This window comes from Lepus europaeus, chromosome 9 (genome assembly GCF_033115175.1).
Source record: "Lepus europaeus isolate LE1 chromosome 9, mLepTim1.pri, whole genome shotgun sequence".
NCBI lineage: Eukaryota > Metazoa > Chordata > Mammalia > Lagomorpha > Leporidae > Lepus > Lepus europaeus.
Window position 1 is genome coordinate 111,116,946 of NC_084835.1, and position 20,170 is coordinate 111,137,115.

Here is a 20,170-nt window from a genome sequence, read left to right on the forward strand (position 1 = left end):
AAAACTACAGAAAAAGTTTCCCCTCCCACGCCTATTCCTTAGGTTACTATTCCTCCATCTCTACTAGTATTGTTTGTACATATTGCCATTATATACCTGACAGGCCAAAATTAGCAACAAATGAACAAAATTATGCTAATAATACTATTTCATTCACTTAAGATATGATTACTTATTTCACTTTGGCAGAAAAATAATGCATAACTATGAAGTTATTTATATAGGCAGTAGACCTGCATATATCACTTTTAATCAGCAGGCAAGTGGGAAAGGGATCTAAAGAAGGTTTTGAAAAAGAAATATGTAAAGCTTAGTCTATGACTTTAAAGAGAATGAGAGAATTTCTTGGATGATTCAACAGAGCCTATATTGATGGTTTAATGTACCATAGGCAACTAGAACAGGACTTTACGCTGTGCAGTGTCACATCCCAAGCCACTATCTGGTAAGTGGCATCATTCAAGGAAAGCATTTTTTCTATCTGGGGCCTCCATATGGCACTTCCAGCTAAGAATAGCTATGGAGGCATCCACATATAACAATATCTGCCCAGCCTGTGAGTGGCAGACACCATAGAATTTCCTACCAGAGGTCTAACCAAGTCTAGAATAACATTGCACTCTGAGTTCCACACCAACATTCAAATATTAAACTCTGAGGCAGTCTACCAAAGGATACATGTGCTCATGTGGGGAGAAAAAATGGAAACAGCATAGAGAAATCTCCTTTGCTTTCATCCCCTCTGTATTTTCCCTCTTTCCTCCTTATTCCTACTTTTACTCCCCTCACTTCAAGCACATGCAAATCAAATAATTGACCTATTATATTTCCTTTTTAATTAATAAACATAAGCTAAGGGAAGTTCATAGGGGGAAATAAAAGAACCAGAAAATAAAAAATCTGCATTTCATTCAATGACTATCTTGAATATGTTCATCTAAACCCTATACCCTTGCTGATGGGGAGGACCGACATCTTGGTCATTGAAGTACAGTGTGAGTTCTCCACCAGCACCTCAGATAAGAATAGCAAAAATTCCTGGCTGCTTCTTACAGTAGTGCTCCAAGTACTTTAACAGGTAAACAACAGGTAGTTTGGAAATTTATATTTATTAAATAAAAGTTGAAAAAAAAGAACAGAAAATTCACCTTGCAATGAAATTTTTATTTCATTGCCCACTACTATTTCACTAACTTGAAGCTTTCTGTTTCTCTCTCTTTTTTTTTTTTTGGACAGGCAGAGTGGACAGTGAGAGAGAGAGACAGAGAGAAAGGTCTTCCTTTGCCATTGGTTCACCCTCCAATGGCTGCCACGGCCAGCGCGTTACAAGGCAGGAGCCAGGCGCTTATCCTGGTCTCCCATGAGGTGCAGGGCCCAAGCACTTAGGCCATCCTCCACTGCACTCCCTGGCCATAGCAGAGAGCTGGCCTGGAAGAGGAGCAACCGGGACAGAATCCGGTGCCCCGATCGGGACTAGAACCCGGGGTGCTGGCGCCGCAAGGCAGAGGATTAGCCTAGTGAGCCACGGCGCCGGCTTCTGTTTCTCTTTTAAAAAAATCTACCAGGGGCCGGTGCCACGGCTCACTTGTCTAATCCTCCGCCTGCGGCGCCAGCACCACAGGTTCTAGTCCTGGTTGGGGCGCCGGATTCTGTCCCGGTTGCTCCTCTTCCAGTCCAGCTCTCTGCTGTGGCCCGGGAAGGCAGTGGAGGATGGCCCAAGTGCTTAGGCCCTGCACCTGCATGGGAGGCCAGGAGGAAGCACCTGGCTCCTGGCTTCGGATGGGCACAGTGCACCGGCTGCAATGCACCAGCCGTAGCGGCCATTTGGGGGGTGAACCAATGGAAAAGGAATACCTTTCTCCGTCTCTCTCTCTCACTGTCTAACTCTGCCTGTCAAAAAAAAAAAAAAAAAAATCTACCAGGGAAGACCAGGCAAATTGTTGTAAGTTGGCAAAGCAGAGAAGATATTAACAAGGAAAGTATGAGTTAAATTGAGAGAAAGGATTAATGAACGAAAGTGTGAGTTACAATTTGTCAGAATTCAGGTCTCCACATGCTGGCAGACACAGAAAATATGAGTAATTGAATAATGCAGACAAAGTGCCAACTGTCCTCCTGTTATTTTATTCGAATTTCTGGCCAAGATAAGCCTGCAGAGTGTATTGGCTTGTGAAACAGAATCTAGGGTGGGGCTAAAAAGAGGGAGGTGCTAGTACTTAATCTTCTTTTCCTTTAGTTAAAACTTCACAGATTCTTCAGTCCCTTTCTAAAGGAACAATTATCAATTGTGCTCCAGTGGAAGAACACAAGGTATTGTAAATACTTTTTGATTAAAAATGTTTGTTTATGCTTTTCCCCCTTTTTCTTGAGGTGTCTAACTGAATAACAAATGATCAAGGCACGTTCTTCCTACAAAAAAAAAAAAAAAACCTCAGAAGTAATAGAAAAGAGTTCAGCTTCTAAGAATTTTCTATACAAGTTAGGGAGACTTAACCCTGAGATGGTTTAATGTTTGTGCTCAAAGAAGTCTAATTGGAAGAGAGAGCCATTTCTAATGAAGTTAGAGAAAATTTATTGCCAGGAATTGTGAAACCATGAGTGGAGTTTCCTTCAGTCATGTTTGTGGATTTACTATTTCTGTACTTGTGTTTGTCAGTATAGGCAAAAGGAAATAGAATATTCTTCAGATAATTGAGCCCAAATCTTTCCAGTTCTGCAGAATTGGCTTGGCAACATGAATTTAGACCCTGGTCATTTGCCTGAGGAGTTAATGTTTTGACTCTGTTTCACCACCCAACACGCCACTCTCTTATCCTAGCCCTGTTCCATGGACCCTTGGCTTTCTTCTCTTCTGTGTAGAAATCCATGAAGTGGGTAACATGATCAGTATCATCAGCATGTCAACAGGGCTTGGATATTCTCTCATGGAGAAAGGGACAAGAGTCCTTTCCCCAGCCTCCTTTTCTTCCTTAACTTCTGATTGTCTTCCCTTTCAGGTTTGTCCCCCCTCATTATCAAATCTCTCTTTTTTCTCTAAAATCTTAATGGTGGTGAGATACAATGGTAAAAGCATTTGCAATCCAAGTCAAGAGAATTGGGATAGAGTTTTGACTGTTCCTTAGTTCTTTCAGCATCCTTGGGCTTCAGTTACTTAGAAAAATATGGAGGAGTTGGCTTAGGGAGAATTTTTCCAACTCTGTTATGCTGGGAGTATGTGTACCTTTAGTGAGACATTTTGATACATGATACAATCCATTTCTTAATTTCCTGGTTCTTTTCAGCTTCTCCTCTAAGCCTATTTTCATATTGAGTATATAATGTGAATATGCATGCTAGGGCATTTGTATGTACATATACCAACAGTCTTTGGCTTTTGAAAACTGCAAAAGGGCAATTCATTTCAAAATCAGCATAGTTGGCTTCAGATCTAAACATTTACACACTTATTTGAAAAGACAATTGTCTAACTCTTTAGTGAATATATTATTTCCTGTTAACTCTCATCCTCAAATTCTACATCCTTCAGCAAACACTTTTCACTATTGGGTTCAATGTTTCTTTTTCTTTTTTTTCTTTTTTTTACAGGCAGAGTGGACAGTGAGAGAGAGACAGAGAGAAAGGTCTTCCTTTTGCCATTGGTTCACCCTCCAATGGCTGCCGCGGTAGGCGCGCTGCGGCCGGCGCAGCGCGCTGATCCGATGGCAGGAGCCAGGTGCTTCTCCTGGTCTCCCATGAGGTGCAGGGCCCAAGCACTTGGGCCATCCTCCACTGCACTCCCTGGCCACAGCAGAGAGCTGGCCTGGGGTTCAATATTTCTAATGGATAGATTAGTGTTCCCTTAAATTTCATTTTTTAAAGTAAGGAATTGTTCCTCTTATATGTTTTCATCTGTATCTGAAATATTAATGATGAAATCAGTGAGGCTACTAATGAAGCTGAAGATAATTGGATATTAACCTTTCACAAAAAATTACATTCTTAATTTAGTGAGAATAATTGCTTTTTAAAAGATTTATTTATTTGAAAGTCAGAGTTACACAGAGAGAGGAGAAGCAGAAAGAGAGAGGTCTTCCATCTGATGGTTCACTCCCCAATTGGCCACAATGGCCGGAGCTGCACAGATCCGAAACCAGTAGCCAGGAGCTTCCTCTGTGTCTCCCACATGGGTTCTGGGCCCAAGGCCTTGGGCCATCTTCCACTGTTTTCCCAGGCCATAGCTGAGAGCTGGGTTGGAAGTGGAGCAGCCAGGTCTTGAACCGGTACCCATATGGGATGCCCGCACTTCAGGCCAAGGCGTTAACCCACCGTGCCACAGCGCCGGCCCCTAACTGTTTTCAGTATAACCATAAACTACAGATAAGAATATAAGGATACTAGGCCCTAGGATGTTACACTCCACCCCCATCATAATGAGTAAATAATTTGGCCATGGAGTCAAATATTTCCTACATGAAAATAAATCATGAGTTTTTTAAAAAAAGATTTATTTACCTATTTGAAAGTCAGAGGTGCAGAAGGAGAGAGAAAGAAATCTTCTATCTGCTGGTTTACTCCTCAGATGGCCACAACAGCCAGGGCTGGGCCAGGCCAAATCAAGGAACCCGGAGCTTCCTCCAGGTCTCCCATATGGGTGTAGGGGCCCAAACACTTCAGACATCTTCTACTGCTTTTCCCAGGCCAGTAGAAGGGAGTTGGATCAGAAGTGGAGCAACAGAGACTGGAACCCACACCCAGGAGGTGTCTTTACCCACTATGCCACAATGTTGCCCCCAGTTCACGAGTTTTCAAAAGATAAGTAAAAAAATAATAACTACTGGTGAGGATGTGGAGAAAAAGATGCCCTAGCATACTGTTGGTGGGAATGTAAATTAGTACAACCAATATGGAAGACAGCATAGAGGTCTGTCAGAAACCTAAAAATAGGTCTACTGGATGACCCTGACATCCACCTCCTAGCATTCACCCAAGTGAAATGAAATCAGCACATTAGAGTTATCTGTACCCCTATGTTTATTGCAACTCAATTTACAGTAGCTAGAATAAGGCATCAACCTAATTGTCCATCAACTGATGACTAAATAAAGAAAATATATACATATAGAATACTATTGAATACTACTCAATCATAAACATGAGTAAAATCCTGTCTTTTGCAACAAAATGGATACAATTGGAAACCATTATGCTTAGTGAAATAAGCTGGTCCCCAAAAGACAAATATCATATGTTTTCTCTCATATGTGGTAGTTAATACAGAATACAAAAAAAAAAAATGTGTAGGAATGAAAGGGACACCTTGTGATTGATTGTTGTTTTTAGCTCTTGCTTATACTCCTATGGAACTGTGATCTTTCTACTTTTTACTTGATTATTATGGTTAGTAATGCATTATGATGCATTATGCATTATGATTATAGAGTGGATTGAAATTATATGTTAGGGGCCCGTGTTGTGGTGTAGAGGTGAGGCCACTGTCTGCAGTGATGGTATTCCATATGGGTGCCTGTTTGAGCTCCAATTCCGATCCAGCTCTCTGTTATGGTTTGGGAAGGCAATGGAAGATGGCCCAAGTGCTTGGGTCCCTGCACCCACATGGGAGACCCAGGAGAAACTCTGGGTCCTGACTTCAGATTAGCACAGCCCCAGCTGTTGTGGCCTGTTGGGGAGTGAACTAGCAGATGGGGGACCTCTCTCTCTCTAAGCCTCTCTCTCTCTCTCTCTCTCTCTCTCTATGCCTTTCCTTCTCTCTGTTCCAAATAAATAAATAATCTTTAAAAAAAAAAAGGAAATTGCATCTTAGCAAAAGTTAAAAAACAGAAAAGGAAGGGAGGAAAGAAGATTGAGGACAGGAAAATAAGGAAAATACAGCTGTCTTCTCAGAATTGTATCTATGAAATATGAAATATGTTCTTTTTTTAAAAGATTTATTTATTTATTTGAAAGTCAGAGTTAGAAGGAGAGGCAGAGAGAGAGAGAGAGAGAGAGAGGTCTTCCATCCGATGATTCACTCCCTAATTGGCCACAACAGCTGGAGCTGTGCCAATCTGAAGCTAGGAGCCAGGAGCTTCCTCTGGATCTCCCACGTGGGTTCAGGGGCCCAAGGACCTGGGCCATCTTCCACTGTTTTCCCAGTCCATAGCCGAGAGCTGGATCGGAAGTGGAGCAGCCGGATCTTGAATCAATGCCCGTATGGGATGCCGGTGCTTCAGGCCATGGCGTTAACCCACTGCGCCACAGTGCCGGCCCCAAAATCTGTTCTTATATTAATACATTTTTTAAAAAGATAAATCTGTATAGACAGTAAGCAAATTGTCATGTGCACAAATCTAGCATTAAAGGAATTGGAGAAAGTATTTCCAAGATGACACTTGATCTGTCAAGAAAAAATACTCACAGGTAAAGTTTGTATACTTTATGAGCAAGTAGAATTACTACCAAATTAGAGAGCTTTTTCAAGTCAAGTAGTGTTAGCCTGAGATCGACATGAGCTGTTATAGTAGGCAGAGGCCACACCTAGGGCATGATGTAGAGGCTGGAAAGTGTAAGCTTATTGTTAGGAGGAATTTCAATAGTATGACTGTTAATTCTAAGTCATGATGAAACCAACACTTTGTCTACCATGCCACTCCCTAGATTCAATTATTTGACTATAGAGAATTCGTAACTTTTTTTTTAAAGCTTTCATCCTGGGTTTCTTGAAAGGTCAAGTCTGTGCAGGTAATCCTTACTAAATAAACATTATTTCTTTGTGACTAGAAGAAAAATCCTGGTTAAGTCAGGGTAAGATCACACTTTATACATTGGCAGTAATGAATTCCAAGTCTTAGGGATTTGATTTGTTCTTGATTATTTACTCAGTTTGACGAATTATTTTGCTAAGTGTGTTGAACCAGCTATGTCTTTGATACAGACTCACATTTATATTTTAATTAAAAATATGAGGGCAATTAGAGGTGAAATTTAGAAGCTGAATATAATGTCAAAAATGATGAGAAAAGTCTGAATCCTCTTGTTCCAAAGGAAGATTTTCAGAGTATGTCCATTGAAGGAGAAAAAAGGCAAATGAATGTTAGCTTTTCAAGTTTTCTATAAGCATTTTTCATGTAATTGTGCATGGTTTCAAATTTAAATACATAAAAACTGGTGACTAGTGACCAAACAATGAACATTATAAATGGGAAAACACAGTATTTTAAGCATTCATTTTGCGCAAAGTCCTGGGTGAGATATTGTTGTATGTTCAAAGCAGTTTAAGGAGAAAGTTTTATTCTCTACAAGCCATCTTGGAGTTAAAAATACTAGGGGAAAAAGAACAGGAAAACAAAACTAGTGATATGATAAATGTCAGGCTAGTGCCAAAAATTGTTATGGAATCCAGCTGCTAAGGGACAAGAATCCAATTCTTCTCAGAAGTGCAATAGTCATGAAATTTTAAACAAATCTCTTAGGTCAGTGTTTTAATTTATGAAATAATAATGTTAGGACTAGAATTCTGCTAGAGTCCATTCAACTCTTGTGAATGTATGTGGGTATATATACATACAAGGTTCTTGAGTTAATGGAAACTAGAATTAAATAATAAACTTATTTTGGAGTGAAATAGGTTTCAAACCCATGCATAAGATTTTCATAATATGCATTTTTATGAACTTTTTGAAGACCCCTTGTATATATTGTGTGCTTTTACAAAACTGAAATAAATGGAAAGGATTATTAATGTTCTCTTTATCTTATACTTTATTTTTCTTAGATTCTCCGCATGGACTCCCTAGCAACATCAATCAACCAATTTGCCCTTGCATTTAGCAAAAAGCTAGCTGAATCTGCTGAGGGTAAAAATATTTTCTTTTCTCCCTGGGGCATCTCAACTTCCTTGGCCATGGTATATTTGGGCACCAAAGGGTCTACTGCAGCCCAAATAGCCCAGGTGAGTGAAAAAGTTTGATCGTCCTCTGTTGTCTCAGAGCTGAATGCTTTACTTGCCTTTTGACTTCAGTTTTCTCCTTAAACCCCAATAGCCAACGTTTTCCAACAAAATCCTTGTCCAAAAAGTTAAACATAAAAAGTAATAAACCAAAGAAGGGAATATAGCAAAGAAATTCATTTGAAAACTATTATGCAGAAACCTACTTAAGAACCTGTGTCTTCTAACAAAATAAATGGAGAAATGATCACTTTATCAATTTTTGGTTCAATACCAAAACTTCTATTTTGGTGATTAAGCTATGTCAAGAAGTAATGGTTCATATTTTAAATGCTGGAGTTATTTAACGTCTTTCTAATTTATGAAGGATTTTATGGAAGATACAAAAAAAGATAACTAAAATGATTCTGTTCCTCATGTTTCATTTGATTTTTCAACACATGGTTGTCTGGGTGAATCTAAAGAACCCACTAAGATCATTAAAATAGGCAAACAATATTTTGCATAAAGAAGTATTGACTTACTGTAAGTGTCCTTAAAGCATTGGGAGTATGAATGTATACAAATAGCCATAGACAGCAAAGTGTGCAGGAAACAGCCATGTGTATGTGTGTTTGAACAGCAGGGAATTTCATAAAGTTCACAGAAAATTCATGTTATAAAAAAATGTGGATGAACTTCAAAAATATTGTCTCTAAAATAAACATCTTTAAATTCCCTTTTCACAAGCTTTTGAAGTACTTTTGTGCACATAAGTACAAATGCCTACACACTCAAGTGTATATATAAATATGCTTTTAAATAAAAATAAGAAGAAAAATAGCTCTGACTCTTGTAATAATCACAAGGTTGAGACAGAATTTTCACCTTAAAAGGAGCTCCCTTTGTCAAGTCCAGAGATGGGAATTGCCAAGAATTTTGAGTAAGGTTGGCAGAATATACATTCTGTTGGTTTAGATGTAGGATACCACCTTTACTCTTTTAGTTCACAACATATTGTGTGGTTTAAAAACAACAACAAAAACGTTCTGGCTCACAACAAGTTAATTATTGGTGAATTCATTAAAAAAGCTTAGTCATTAACAGAGACTTAATCTAAGTGGGATCCAATTTGCATATATTTGTATAATTATGTTGCTAGATGCTGTTTGTCCTCATTTTAAATATTAGTAGTTTCAACTGTAAATGAGCCTAATGAATTGCCCGTATGCTCTCCTTTTTCTGAGACAGGGAGTTCTTGTTCTGTTACCATGGGTCAGTAAAACCCTTGATAATTTATGCTTTATTCCTTATTGTGAGCTGAGTACAGAATGTGGGGAAAGAATTATCGCCTTTTGTTCTACTGTTATAGGAGTCAAGGAAGCAGAGTTATCCACATCCTTCCTGTTGACTTCCAATGTAATGCTGGGGTGGTCACAAAGATTATGTCTATATATGTCAAGTGTTTGTAGACAATGAGACCGATGCACTTAATTAAAATTAAACAACTGAAGTCCCCGAATTTGTCATATAATTAGAGTGGTGGTGGATTTATTTAAATCATCAAAAGGTTGTCTCAATGGAACACATAGACTTCTTTTCAAAATTACCATGGGTAAAAATGAAATATTGAAAATAATAGAAATTTGCCTTAGAAGATTCCCAACAGCATCTTCTGTTTCCAATAAAAAGTATTAAAATAAAGAAATTAGCAACTTAAATTAGACTTTCAAAAATTCACTTAAAAATAGTTCTTGATTCAGTTCAATTAACACATCATTTAAGTAAAATCAGAGCTCCCTTGTTCAATTAATTATATGTCCTACAAGTATAGGAACAACCAATTTGCACTTACAGATGCAGATTCCATCTGATTTTTTTTCAATGTATACTCATTTGTCTTTTTAATGAAGTATTTGTCTTTTTATTGAACAGGTGCTTCAATTCAACAGAGACCAGGACATGAAATGCCCTGAAAATGAAAAGAAAAGGAAAATGGTATAACTTTTCTTTTAATACATTTGATGATTAAGGAGAAAGCATTTTTAGCGTTTGTATTTTAATGGTTAATTTAAGCAAATTTTAATGGGTAACTTTTCTTTGAAACATACAAAGAGTCTTCAAAAAGTTCACGAAAGATATGCATAATTAAAATACTGTGCATGGATTTTAAAATTTTTGCACCCAAATACCTTTGATATCATTTCCATGAACTTCTTAAAGTCTCTTTGAATATTAAAATTATGGAAAAATTTTTCAGATTATGAATTGTACACATTTTTGGGAAGAGTCATATTCTTGTCCCTTGTTCCCACCCCCTTTTGACACCTTTGAAAGTGTCTCTACTTTCAAACTTACTCTTGCTTGCCTTTACAAACTAAATGTGAAAAAAAACATGCTCTGATAACAATTTTTATCTATCTTAGAACCATTATTAACTTTTGTTTGCAACACACTAAATTGTTTCAACTAGTTATGTTGTTCTTGTTCAATTTTTTTTTCTCTTTTTTTACCGATTTCTTTTGTTTTAAAGGAATTCAACTTGGGCAAAGTTGAAGAAATAAACTCTCACTTCCAGGCGCTTATCTCAGAAATTGTCAAGCCCAGCAATTCCTACATACTTAAAACAGCCAATAGGGTATATGCAGAGAAGGCGTACCCGTTTCTTAATGTAAGTGCGAATGTCTCTTTTTAAGCTAATGGGAAAGAAAGTGCCATGTGAGACTGATTCTTTGTGCATTCATTCCTGGGACAAGTTTACCGTGGTCATTACTTCCCAGTAAACAATCATTTAGACCAAACAATAATTGTCTAGCTATAAAGGAAAACCTTAATGGGTCTCAAACAAGATGTGATGATCAGATGTTTCTGTGCAGAATAATAATTCCTTTCCATCAGGAATGGCCCATGGACACAATTGGAAATGTGATCTGTCTAATCCTTAGGCTAGAACATTTGATTAAGAAGAAACAGAGTGAAAAACACAGAACAGAGGTTGTTCACCATGGGGCTGTGGTTTGAGACAATGTCCCATACAGCAAAGCTGACCTTGGCATGAGATAAATGGGCACTTTCATATCATGACATTAGAGACCCTGGAAATATGAAACATGAAATATTATCTACTTCTTCCCTTCACTAGTGATTAAAACTCCTCTAAAACAGTTCATGAGAATTGTGACCTGTTAAGACTCAGCTACTCCTGAGAATGGCACAGCCCAAACCAGGTTGACCATTTAATTCTTTCATTGTTATTTATTGCATCTTTTGGCACACATCAAAAAAGACCAGAAGAACCAGCTTTTGATGGGCTTAGGAATGTCTTCTTCAGGAGCCCTACACAAGGTTCCTGGATGTTTAGGGTCCACACAAAGGAGCTACCAGATCCACAGGCTTCACATGCTCATCACTTTCAATGACTACCAATACATCTTTGCCACTGGGATCAGCCCTGTGGTTCAGAGAGACCTCCCTTTCCACTCTAGCTGCTTTCCAGGCCTGAATAAAAAGACAGGATGAGAAGCTGGCGCCTTGGCTCAACAGGCTAATCCTCTGCCTAGCGGCGCCAGCACACCACGTTCTAGTCCTGGTCGGGGCGCCGGATTCTGTCCTGGTTGCCCCTCTTCCAGGCCAGCTCTCTGCTATGGCCCGAGAGTGCAGTGGAGGATGGCCCAAGTGCTTGGGCCCTGCACCTCATGGGAGACCAGGATAAGCACCTGGCTCCTGCCTTTGGATCAGCGTGGTGTGCCGGTCGTAGCGCGCTGGCCGTGGCGGCCATTGGAGGGTGAACCAACAGCAAAAAGAAGATCTTTCTCTCTGTCTTCTCTCTCTCTCTCACTGTCTACTCTGCCTGTCCAAAAAAAAAAAAAAAAAAAAAAAAAAAAGACAGGATGAGGATATGAAAGCCCTAGCATTGTGGGTGGCTGACTTTTCACAACTGAAGCTCTGCATGGATGGTTGGTTCCCCACTAAGTTTGAAGATGGAAATCTAAAGTTTTTGATCAAAACTGAGAGTGGGGAACAAAAGGAAGTGAATGATGAGGGAGGGGTCAGCCATTGTCCATCAACCTAGCTCTTTTGGTGATCCAAATAGATTTGACTTCTCAGTTCTGGACAAGCTGTACAAAATTGGATTTTGCCTGTGTCTTTCAGAAATACTTAGATGACGTGAGAACATATTTTGGAGCAGAGCCACAGGCTGTTACCTTTATGGAAGCTTCTGACCAAGTCAGAAAGCAGATCAACTCCTGGGTTGAAAGCCAAACTGATGGTAAGCTGTCAGCAGGGTCTCAGCAGAGACCTCTCCCTAAGCTTCATCTGTTCTAGATTGTGCTGTGTGTAAGTATTAAGTAGAACTTTGGATACATTCTAAGTATTTAAAACATCTCTTCTATTCAGGCCCATAATTTTTAGATTCACGGCTTTTCCAGTAAGTCTTGAGAAAAACAAGTAAGTCAAACCACCACTTTACCAAGGAGACAAGAAAATGATCACATCGCACCAATTCCAAAACAGAGTTCAGGGATACGAAGCAGGAACATGCAAAAAGAAATATAAGATGTGGTTACATTTGTAGTTTTTTAAAAAAGGAGATATTAGTTAGTGACAAAAATGGGGCATTAACTCTGCTGTATAATCTTAGGTATTTTTCAAAATGAGATCATGCATTGGAGTATGGAATAGGATATGTTTCATCTCAACAGTTTGGGAGGCTAGGGGTCACACTCAGGCTGTCAGCTGGGTCCTGCTCCCTTATTAGTTTCTGGTGCTGGCTGGCAATTCTGGGTGTGGAGACATGTCCTTCCACTCTTCCATGACTGGTGGGGCAAACAGGTTTCCTCAGTCCCCTTTGTCAGGGGCACTGACTCCATTTGTGAGGGCAAGTCCTTGTGATCTATCTAGTCACTTTCCAAAGGTCCGACCTCTTAATATGTTGAGTTTTAGGCTCCAAGAAGTGAATTTTAGAGGGACACAAATATTCAGATCATAGCAGTAATACATTATATTAATAGATTTCCTGATACATAGTTCTTACATTCTTAAAATAATAGTAATTAAATTTATTTGTTAAAGTTCAATTTAGGGTTTTTGTGGTTTATATTCCTAAGACTGATTGGTTTACAGGTGGGGATTTTGTGCTTCCTTTGTCATGAGTGACTTTGATAAAAAGTAATCAAAGAACTTTCTATTTTACTCTTTGAAATGGCTTTAATAATGTGGAATTTAGTCAGTTACTTGAAGGTTTAAAAGAATTCACCTGTCTAAATGTCCAGGATTGACTTTTCTTTCCATAAAAGTAGTCACTTGACAGTTTTTTTTTGTTTGTTTGTTTCATCCATCTGATTTTATGATTCAAGTTTCATACTCGTTCTTGAGTTTCTGGTGATAGTTTTCTAGAGAATCGTCCATGTCATTTTCTAATTGAGTGCTACAAGATATCCCTTATGATTTTAAAATCTGTGTGTCTATATTTTCGCATTTTATTTATTTATTTATTTTTTGGCCAGGCAGAGTTAGACAATGAGAGAGACAGAGAGAGAGAGAGAGAGAGAGAGAGAGAGAGAGAGAGTTATAGACAGTGAGAGAGAGACAGAGAGAAAGGTCTTCCTTCCATTGGTTCACTCCCCTAATGGCCGCTACTGCCGGCGCTGTGCCAATCCGAAGCCAGGAGCCGGGTACTTCCTCCTGGTCTCCCGTGCAGGTGCAGGGAGCCAAGCACTTGGGCCATCCTCCGCTGCCTTCCCGGGCCACAGCAGAGAGCTGGACTGGTAGAGGAGCAACCGGGACTAGTATCCAGCGCCCAATCGGGACTAGAACCCTGGGTGCTGGCGCCGAAGGCAGAGGATTAGCAAAGTGAGCTGCCGCGGCGCCCACCTATATTTTTGTATTTTAAAGGTCAGCCTTTTACTTTGAGTGGATGCTATTTCAGGGTGAAGCTAGATTAGACAGGAGGTTTGCTTCCACCTCAGTCATCAGATACATTGCTCTTTCAAACGAACTCTAATACTTGATTTGATTGAATATTTTTGCCTAGTATTTCAAGGTGCTTTACTGAGAAGGTTGGAGAGAATGTGTTGGGGGCTGCTAGACAAGTTTCAGTTTAAACAGGAACCAGAACAATCTGATATAAACAGAAAAAGCAGTGTTTGGGGCAATGGGGAAATATGGCATAACCTTCAGATGTTAATCAGAGCGGGTTACAGTTGGGGGCTACCAACACAAGTGAAAGAGAAGGAAGCATTTCAGTTTCCTCAAAATAGAAGTGTAAAGGAACTCATCCTGGAGGGAAGTTTTCATAATCAAAATGTGAATCTTACTGTGATGAGCACCTGTGGACAGTCAGCCTGTTTCTCCAGGGTCTCACTCTTTCCTCAGTGTTTCTGGGAAGGAATAGTACTCATCCCTACAATGTACCATTCTGGAAAATCTGAAACCAGAAGCTTAAAAGAAACACTTTTATTGCTTCAGAAAAATGGAAAGCTTGGTTATTTTCCATTAAATAAACACATTTCTGCTAGCCATTGGAACTGTCCTTGTGCTCCTGTAGGTAAAATCCTGAATCTCCTACCTGAAGACTCTGTGGATTCTACCACCAAGATGGTGCTGGTGAATGCCCTGTACTTTAAAGGTACTTGGGAACATCAGTTCTCAGTGAAAAACACCACGGAAAAGCCTTTCAGAATAAACAAGGTAAGAGCCTAATAAAAATCAACTTGAATTTTTTCCACTCCAGTTTTTTTTTTTTTTTTAAGATGTAGTTCATTATTTGAAAGACATAGTAACAGAGTGAGGAGCCTGGAACTGCATCTGAGTTTCCTGTGCCGGTGGCAGGGATTCAAGGATGTGGGCCCTCTTCTGCTGCTTCCCAGGCACAATAGCTGGAACTGGGTTGGAAATGCCAGGTGTCCAACTGGGGATCTGAAATGAGATGCTGATATTGCAAGCTGCAGCTTAACCTTCTCTGCCCCAGAGAAACTGCTCCAGTTTTCAATAATAATGAATAAAACTGCTATAAATACCTACAGACAAGAGTCTTTTATGTATTCACAAGTTTTTGATGCATTTGGGCAATACCTATATCTAGAAAAATTACTGTAAAGAGCCTGACACGCTGCCTTCCAAAGTTGCTGTGCTGCTTTGCATTTGTCTTGGCAGAGTGGACAGTTCCTGTTGCTCCACATCCTCACCAAGGTTGGCTGTTTATTGCCAGAGGTTTGGATTTCATTCATTCTGATAGATGCGCTCAATTTTTGATCCTGTAATCACATTTGATTAACCATTTGCATATGATTTATGCTTTATTGATGATGTCTCTGTTCAGATATTTTGCTCATTTAACAAATTTTAACTATTGTTGAGTTTTAAGAAATCTTCATATATTTCAAATACTAGTCTTTTATTAGGTATGTGTTTCGCAGATGTTTTCTCTATTGCTTTTCATTGTCTTAGTGGATCTCAGTTTTTATGGCACCAAAATACTTTCTCAAGCATTTGCATGTGAAGTATGCCTTAGCTTCTGGTTCAAGGTCATTTACAGAGTTTGCATAGAATGTGTATGTGTGTGTGTCTGTGTGTGTTTATTAGAAATCACCTGGCTTAGATTTGGAGAGATTGCCACAATAATGTTAGAGAGAGAAATAAATTCCCATTCATTGTCTTAGTGATATTGCTCAGTAGAATATGTATTTCTACAAAGCAAGGTTTGAATAATTTTATTTGTCTCTTATCAGAGGAACACCCATTTCATCAGTGTCCCAGAAAAATGAGAACCAATGATGATGGAGAATAAAGGATTTGGTGGAATCCTTTTTAGTGACTTTGCTGTCTATTTTTTTTTATAGACAACAAGCAAGCCAGTGCAAATGATGTCCTTGAAACAAGAACTTCTGATTTTTCACATTCAAAATCCACAAGCCACAGGCCTTCAGCTCTACTATGAGAACCGTGATCTCAGCGTGTTTATACTGCTGCCAGAAGACATTAGTGGACTGGAGCAGGTAAATACAGGAGTCTGTCTAATGAATGATAGGTTTTTTTTTTTTTTTTTTTTACAGGCAGAGTGGACAGTGAGAGAGAGAGACAGAGAGAAAGGTCTTCCTTTGCCGTTGGTTCACCCTCTAATGGCCGCCGCGGTAGCGCGCTGCGGCCGGCGCACCGCGCTGTTCCGATGGCAGGAGCCAGGTGCTTCTCCTGGTCTCCCATGGGGTGCAGAGCCCAAACACTTGGGCCATCCTCCACTGCACTCCCTGGCCACAGCAGAGAGCTGGCCTGGAAGAGGGGCAACGGGACAGGATCGGTGCCCCGACCGGGACTAGAACCCGGTGTGCCGGCGCCGCAAGGCGGAGGATTAGCCTGTTGAGCCACGGCGCCGGCCAGAATGATAGGTTTTATGTTTGCCATTTGTGTTTTGCTGAGAAAACCTAAGAACATAGTCTCCCTGTGTTGTTTCATTCTTATAGAAGAAGGTGATGAACATACCTTGAGCCCTATGTATTTATCTTCATGCTATCATCTAAATTGTGTAAAATGCTATAAAGTCGATGTTACCCTTTCTCAAAAGGTTAGGTAATCTATACATATATAACTAGCCTGGGATGGTCATACATACAGCAATATGCTTAATAGAGACAGGTTCTCTGTGCCAGTCAGGGATTGATAATAGTGTGTCCGGATCTCTCTCTCTTGTAGGACTTAGGTAATTTGAGGTTAATTACTTTAATCACTTTAGTGTGTGTGTGTGTGTACGTGTGTGTATTAAACACATTAAATTGTCTTTCAAAAGAAGTGTCTTAAAAATCACGCATATGAAGTTAGGAAACCTCAGGTGAAAATGTCTATATCAGTATCATCTATAAGTATGATTTAATCTACTTCTCAGCCAAATTTCTCTTAAGCCTAACATACATTGGCTATGCCATGATTTTGAACAATTTGCCTAACTTAAATATTGATTTACCATGCAATAATTAGCATACCTTTGCACAGTGCCTAATTTTGCGTATGCACCCAACTCTTAATACTTGCATGTCTCCATGACTCTAATAATATGTGGAAAAGATTTATAAATTGTACACAAAATTTGTGAAACTAAAGAAGATGATAAAAATAAGGCCAGTGTAGACAAATAACCATTAGAGTCAAGATAAGGCATTCATCTTCAGAGTAAAGGTGCCTGAGTTCAAAGTATTGTTCCATTCTTAATGTATATACTTTACATGCATGTCACTGACAACCAACACTTGGTCCAGCAAACTCTCAAAATATCAAAACATTATGCTTTGAAAATATGCCATTTTTAAAAAAAATATACATGTGTATGTATACATATGTTTATTATCTAAATTTTTATATATGAAGAGGAGAAAGGAATCTTTAAACTCACCATAAAAGTATTATTCTTAAGATTTTGGTTTTTTATTACTTTTGTACCTGTTAATTTCATATTGTTGTCACTATAGAATATAGACATTTTAGATAATCCCAGATTTTGTTTTCAAAGAACTGTCTCTCATGTTGATAAAATCAATCTTTCTATACCACGCCATAGAGCTTATACTAGAGTATATGCTTTTGTGAAGACAACACCTAATGTATGTTTATATTGATGCATTTCGGTTTCTATATGGTTAATGTCTTTCACACTATCACAGAAGTTATTCTTTTTTGAAACAAAGTCTAATTCCTCTATATCCCAAGAACTACTGAAGCTCAAACAAAATTCTGAAGATCAACAGTGTCAGGGAACCCATTACACAACAAAAGGGTCCTTAAATGTGTGTGTTGTATTACCCTGCATAATGGGGGCAACCATAATTCGTCTATGTGGTCTCACTCAACCACTTTCTCTCAATCCACTTTTGAATTACTGATTTCTTTTTCCTTGGTTCCAAACCTGCAGCTTGAAAAGACAATGACGTATGAGAAGTTGAACGAGTGGACTAGTGAAGAAATGATGGAGTTGTATGATGTGCAGCTTCATCTTCCTAAATTCAAGCTGGAAGAGAGTTATGATCTCAAGTCACCCCTCACCAGTATGGGGATGAGCGATGCCTTTAGCCAGGGCCAAGCTGATTTCTCAGGAATGTCTTTGGGGAGAAACCTATTTCTGTACAATGTTTTCCACAAGGCTTTTGTGGAAATAAATGAGCAAGGTACAGAGGCAGCAGCTGGCTCTGCAAGTGAGGTGCGTTTTCGAATTCGAATCCCCTCCATCGAATTCAATGTAGATCACCCATTCCTTTTCTTCATCAGGCACAACAAAACCAAAAGCATTCTCTTTTATGGAAGGTTCTGTTCCCCCTAATCCTGCATTTTTTTCCTCAAGCAAGACCATCTTGCACTATGAAAAATATACCCCAGATGGAAAAGCACAATTACTCAAAAATCAGTGTTTAATTTGGATATTTTCCATATTGGGGTATTTAGAAACAAATATTGAAATAATACATTTCTGGTGATCATTTCATGTCTGTATACCCACAGAGAATGAGAATTAAAAAAAATTACCACATCAATATTTTTTTTCTTACTGTGTTTTTATTTATATTGTAGAAGTATGTTATTCAAGTGAAGTCCTTATTTTGAGCTATTTTATTTTATTTATTTATTTTTTATTTTTTGTGAGGCAGAGTTAGACAGTGAGAGAGAGAGACAGAGAGAGAGTTATAGACAGTGAGAGAGAGACAGAGACAAAGGTCTTCCTTCCAATGGTTCACTCCCCTAACGGCTGCTACAGCCGGCGCTGCACCAATCCGAAGCCAGGAGCCAGGTGCTTCCTCCCAGTCTCCCATGTGGGTGCAGGGACCTAAGCACTTGGGCCATCCTCCTCTGCCTTCCCGGGTCACAGCAGAGAGCTGGACTGGAAGAGGAGCAACCGGGACTAGTATCTGGCGCTCCAACTGTGACTAGAACCCAGAGTGCCTGCGCCGCAGGCAGAGGATCAGCCAAGTAAGCCACGGTGCCGGTCATCTTGAGCTATTTTAGCACTGATTATCATTGTCACTGCTATGTATGATATGAATGGGATTTGGCTCCTGAATTCTAGCAAATTTTTAAGCCCCATAGTCATAAATTAATGGTACTAAGAAAATGGAAACTTAATTTTATACGGTTTTTGGGAGGTAGGCCTATTGGGAAATCCTTAGGTTACTGAAGGGTGACCTTGGAGAGTAGTTCTCATGACAAAGCTGGTTTGAAAGCTGACAGGGCTCAGCCATTCTGTCTGCTTCCTGGCTTATTTTGTGATCCTTCCTCGGCCCATGTGCCACACTTCAACAATGTCACCCTCATCAAAGATAAACCAACAGGTCTGCTTGATCTTGGACTTGAATGTCAAACACTACCAGCTAAATAAACATTTTCTCTTTATAAAGTTAAGTTTTGTAAGTATTTCTTTTTTTTTTAAAAAAAGTTTTGTTTATTTATTTGTGAGGTAGAGTTATAGACAGAGAGAGAGATAGAGAAAGTTCTTCCATCCGCAGTTAACTCCCCAGGTGGCCACAACAGCTGGAGCTGAGCCTATCCAAAACCAGGAGCCAGGAGCTTCTTCCAGGTCTCCCACATGGGTACAGTGGCCCAAGCACTTGGGACGTCTTCCAGTGCTTCCCAGGCCATCAGCAGGGATCTGGATTGGAAGAAGAACAGCAGGGGCACTAATTGTACCCATATGGAATGCCAGTGCTGCAGGCAGAGGCTTAGTCTACTATGCCACAGTGCTGGCCCCTTAAGTATTTCTATGTAGTGAATAAAAACTGACTAACGCAGTCATTTACCATATTTCACATACATCATTTAATGCAGAAAAATCTTTATTCAAATGGTTGATATTGATACAAGAAGTTTTTCAAGAATATCATTTGCTGGTTCATGAGTTACCATTGCAAAATTTAATCCTCGTTTCTTCTATTTTAAAAATTCTTGTATTAACATTAATGGAAAAACTTATGAAATGTCTAGGTTAATCACAATGCACAACTGTTGATGTCTCAGTTTGACATGTAAGCCATGATCATATATAGCACAAGAGAAACTATGTCAAGAGTATATGGAAATTATTTGTGTTATTTTTGTACATTTATATGGCTCTAAAATTATTTCTCTAAAAATTTTATTACAAATAATCAATATATGTAAAAATTTTACCACACTAACCTCCTGTCTTTTATAATTTATATGGGGAGCTACTGTATAGTCTAATGTTTAAGACACCTGCATCCAATATTGGAGTAATCCTGAGTTTTGTTTCTGGCTCCAACTCCTGACTCCAGC

The 20,170-nt window shown here is 39.2% G+C and overlaps 1 protein-coding gene across 1 annotated transcript; it reads left to right on the forward strand.

Annotated features, from left to right (window-relative positions):
• The first annotated feature begins 2,225 nt into the window (after positions 1-2,225).
• Positions 2,226-18,206, forward strand: SERPINB10 (serpin family B member 10). The gene is made up of 8 exons (XM_062200302.1): positions 2,226-2,310; positions 7,751-7,927; positions 9,839-9,901; positions 10,437-10,574; positions 12,056-12,173; positions 14,451-14,593; positions 15,745-15,900; positions 17,802-18,206. The coding sequence occupies exons 2-8, from the start codon at positions 7,760-7,762 to the stop codon at positions 18,204-18,206; spliced, it is 1,191 nt and encodes a 396-aa protein (XP_062056286.1). The 5' UTR covers positions 2,226-2,310; positions 7,751-7,759.
• Positions 18,207-20,170: the final 1,964 nt, after the last annotated feature.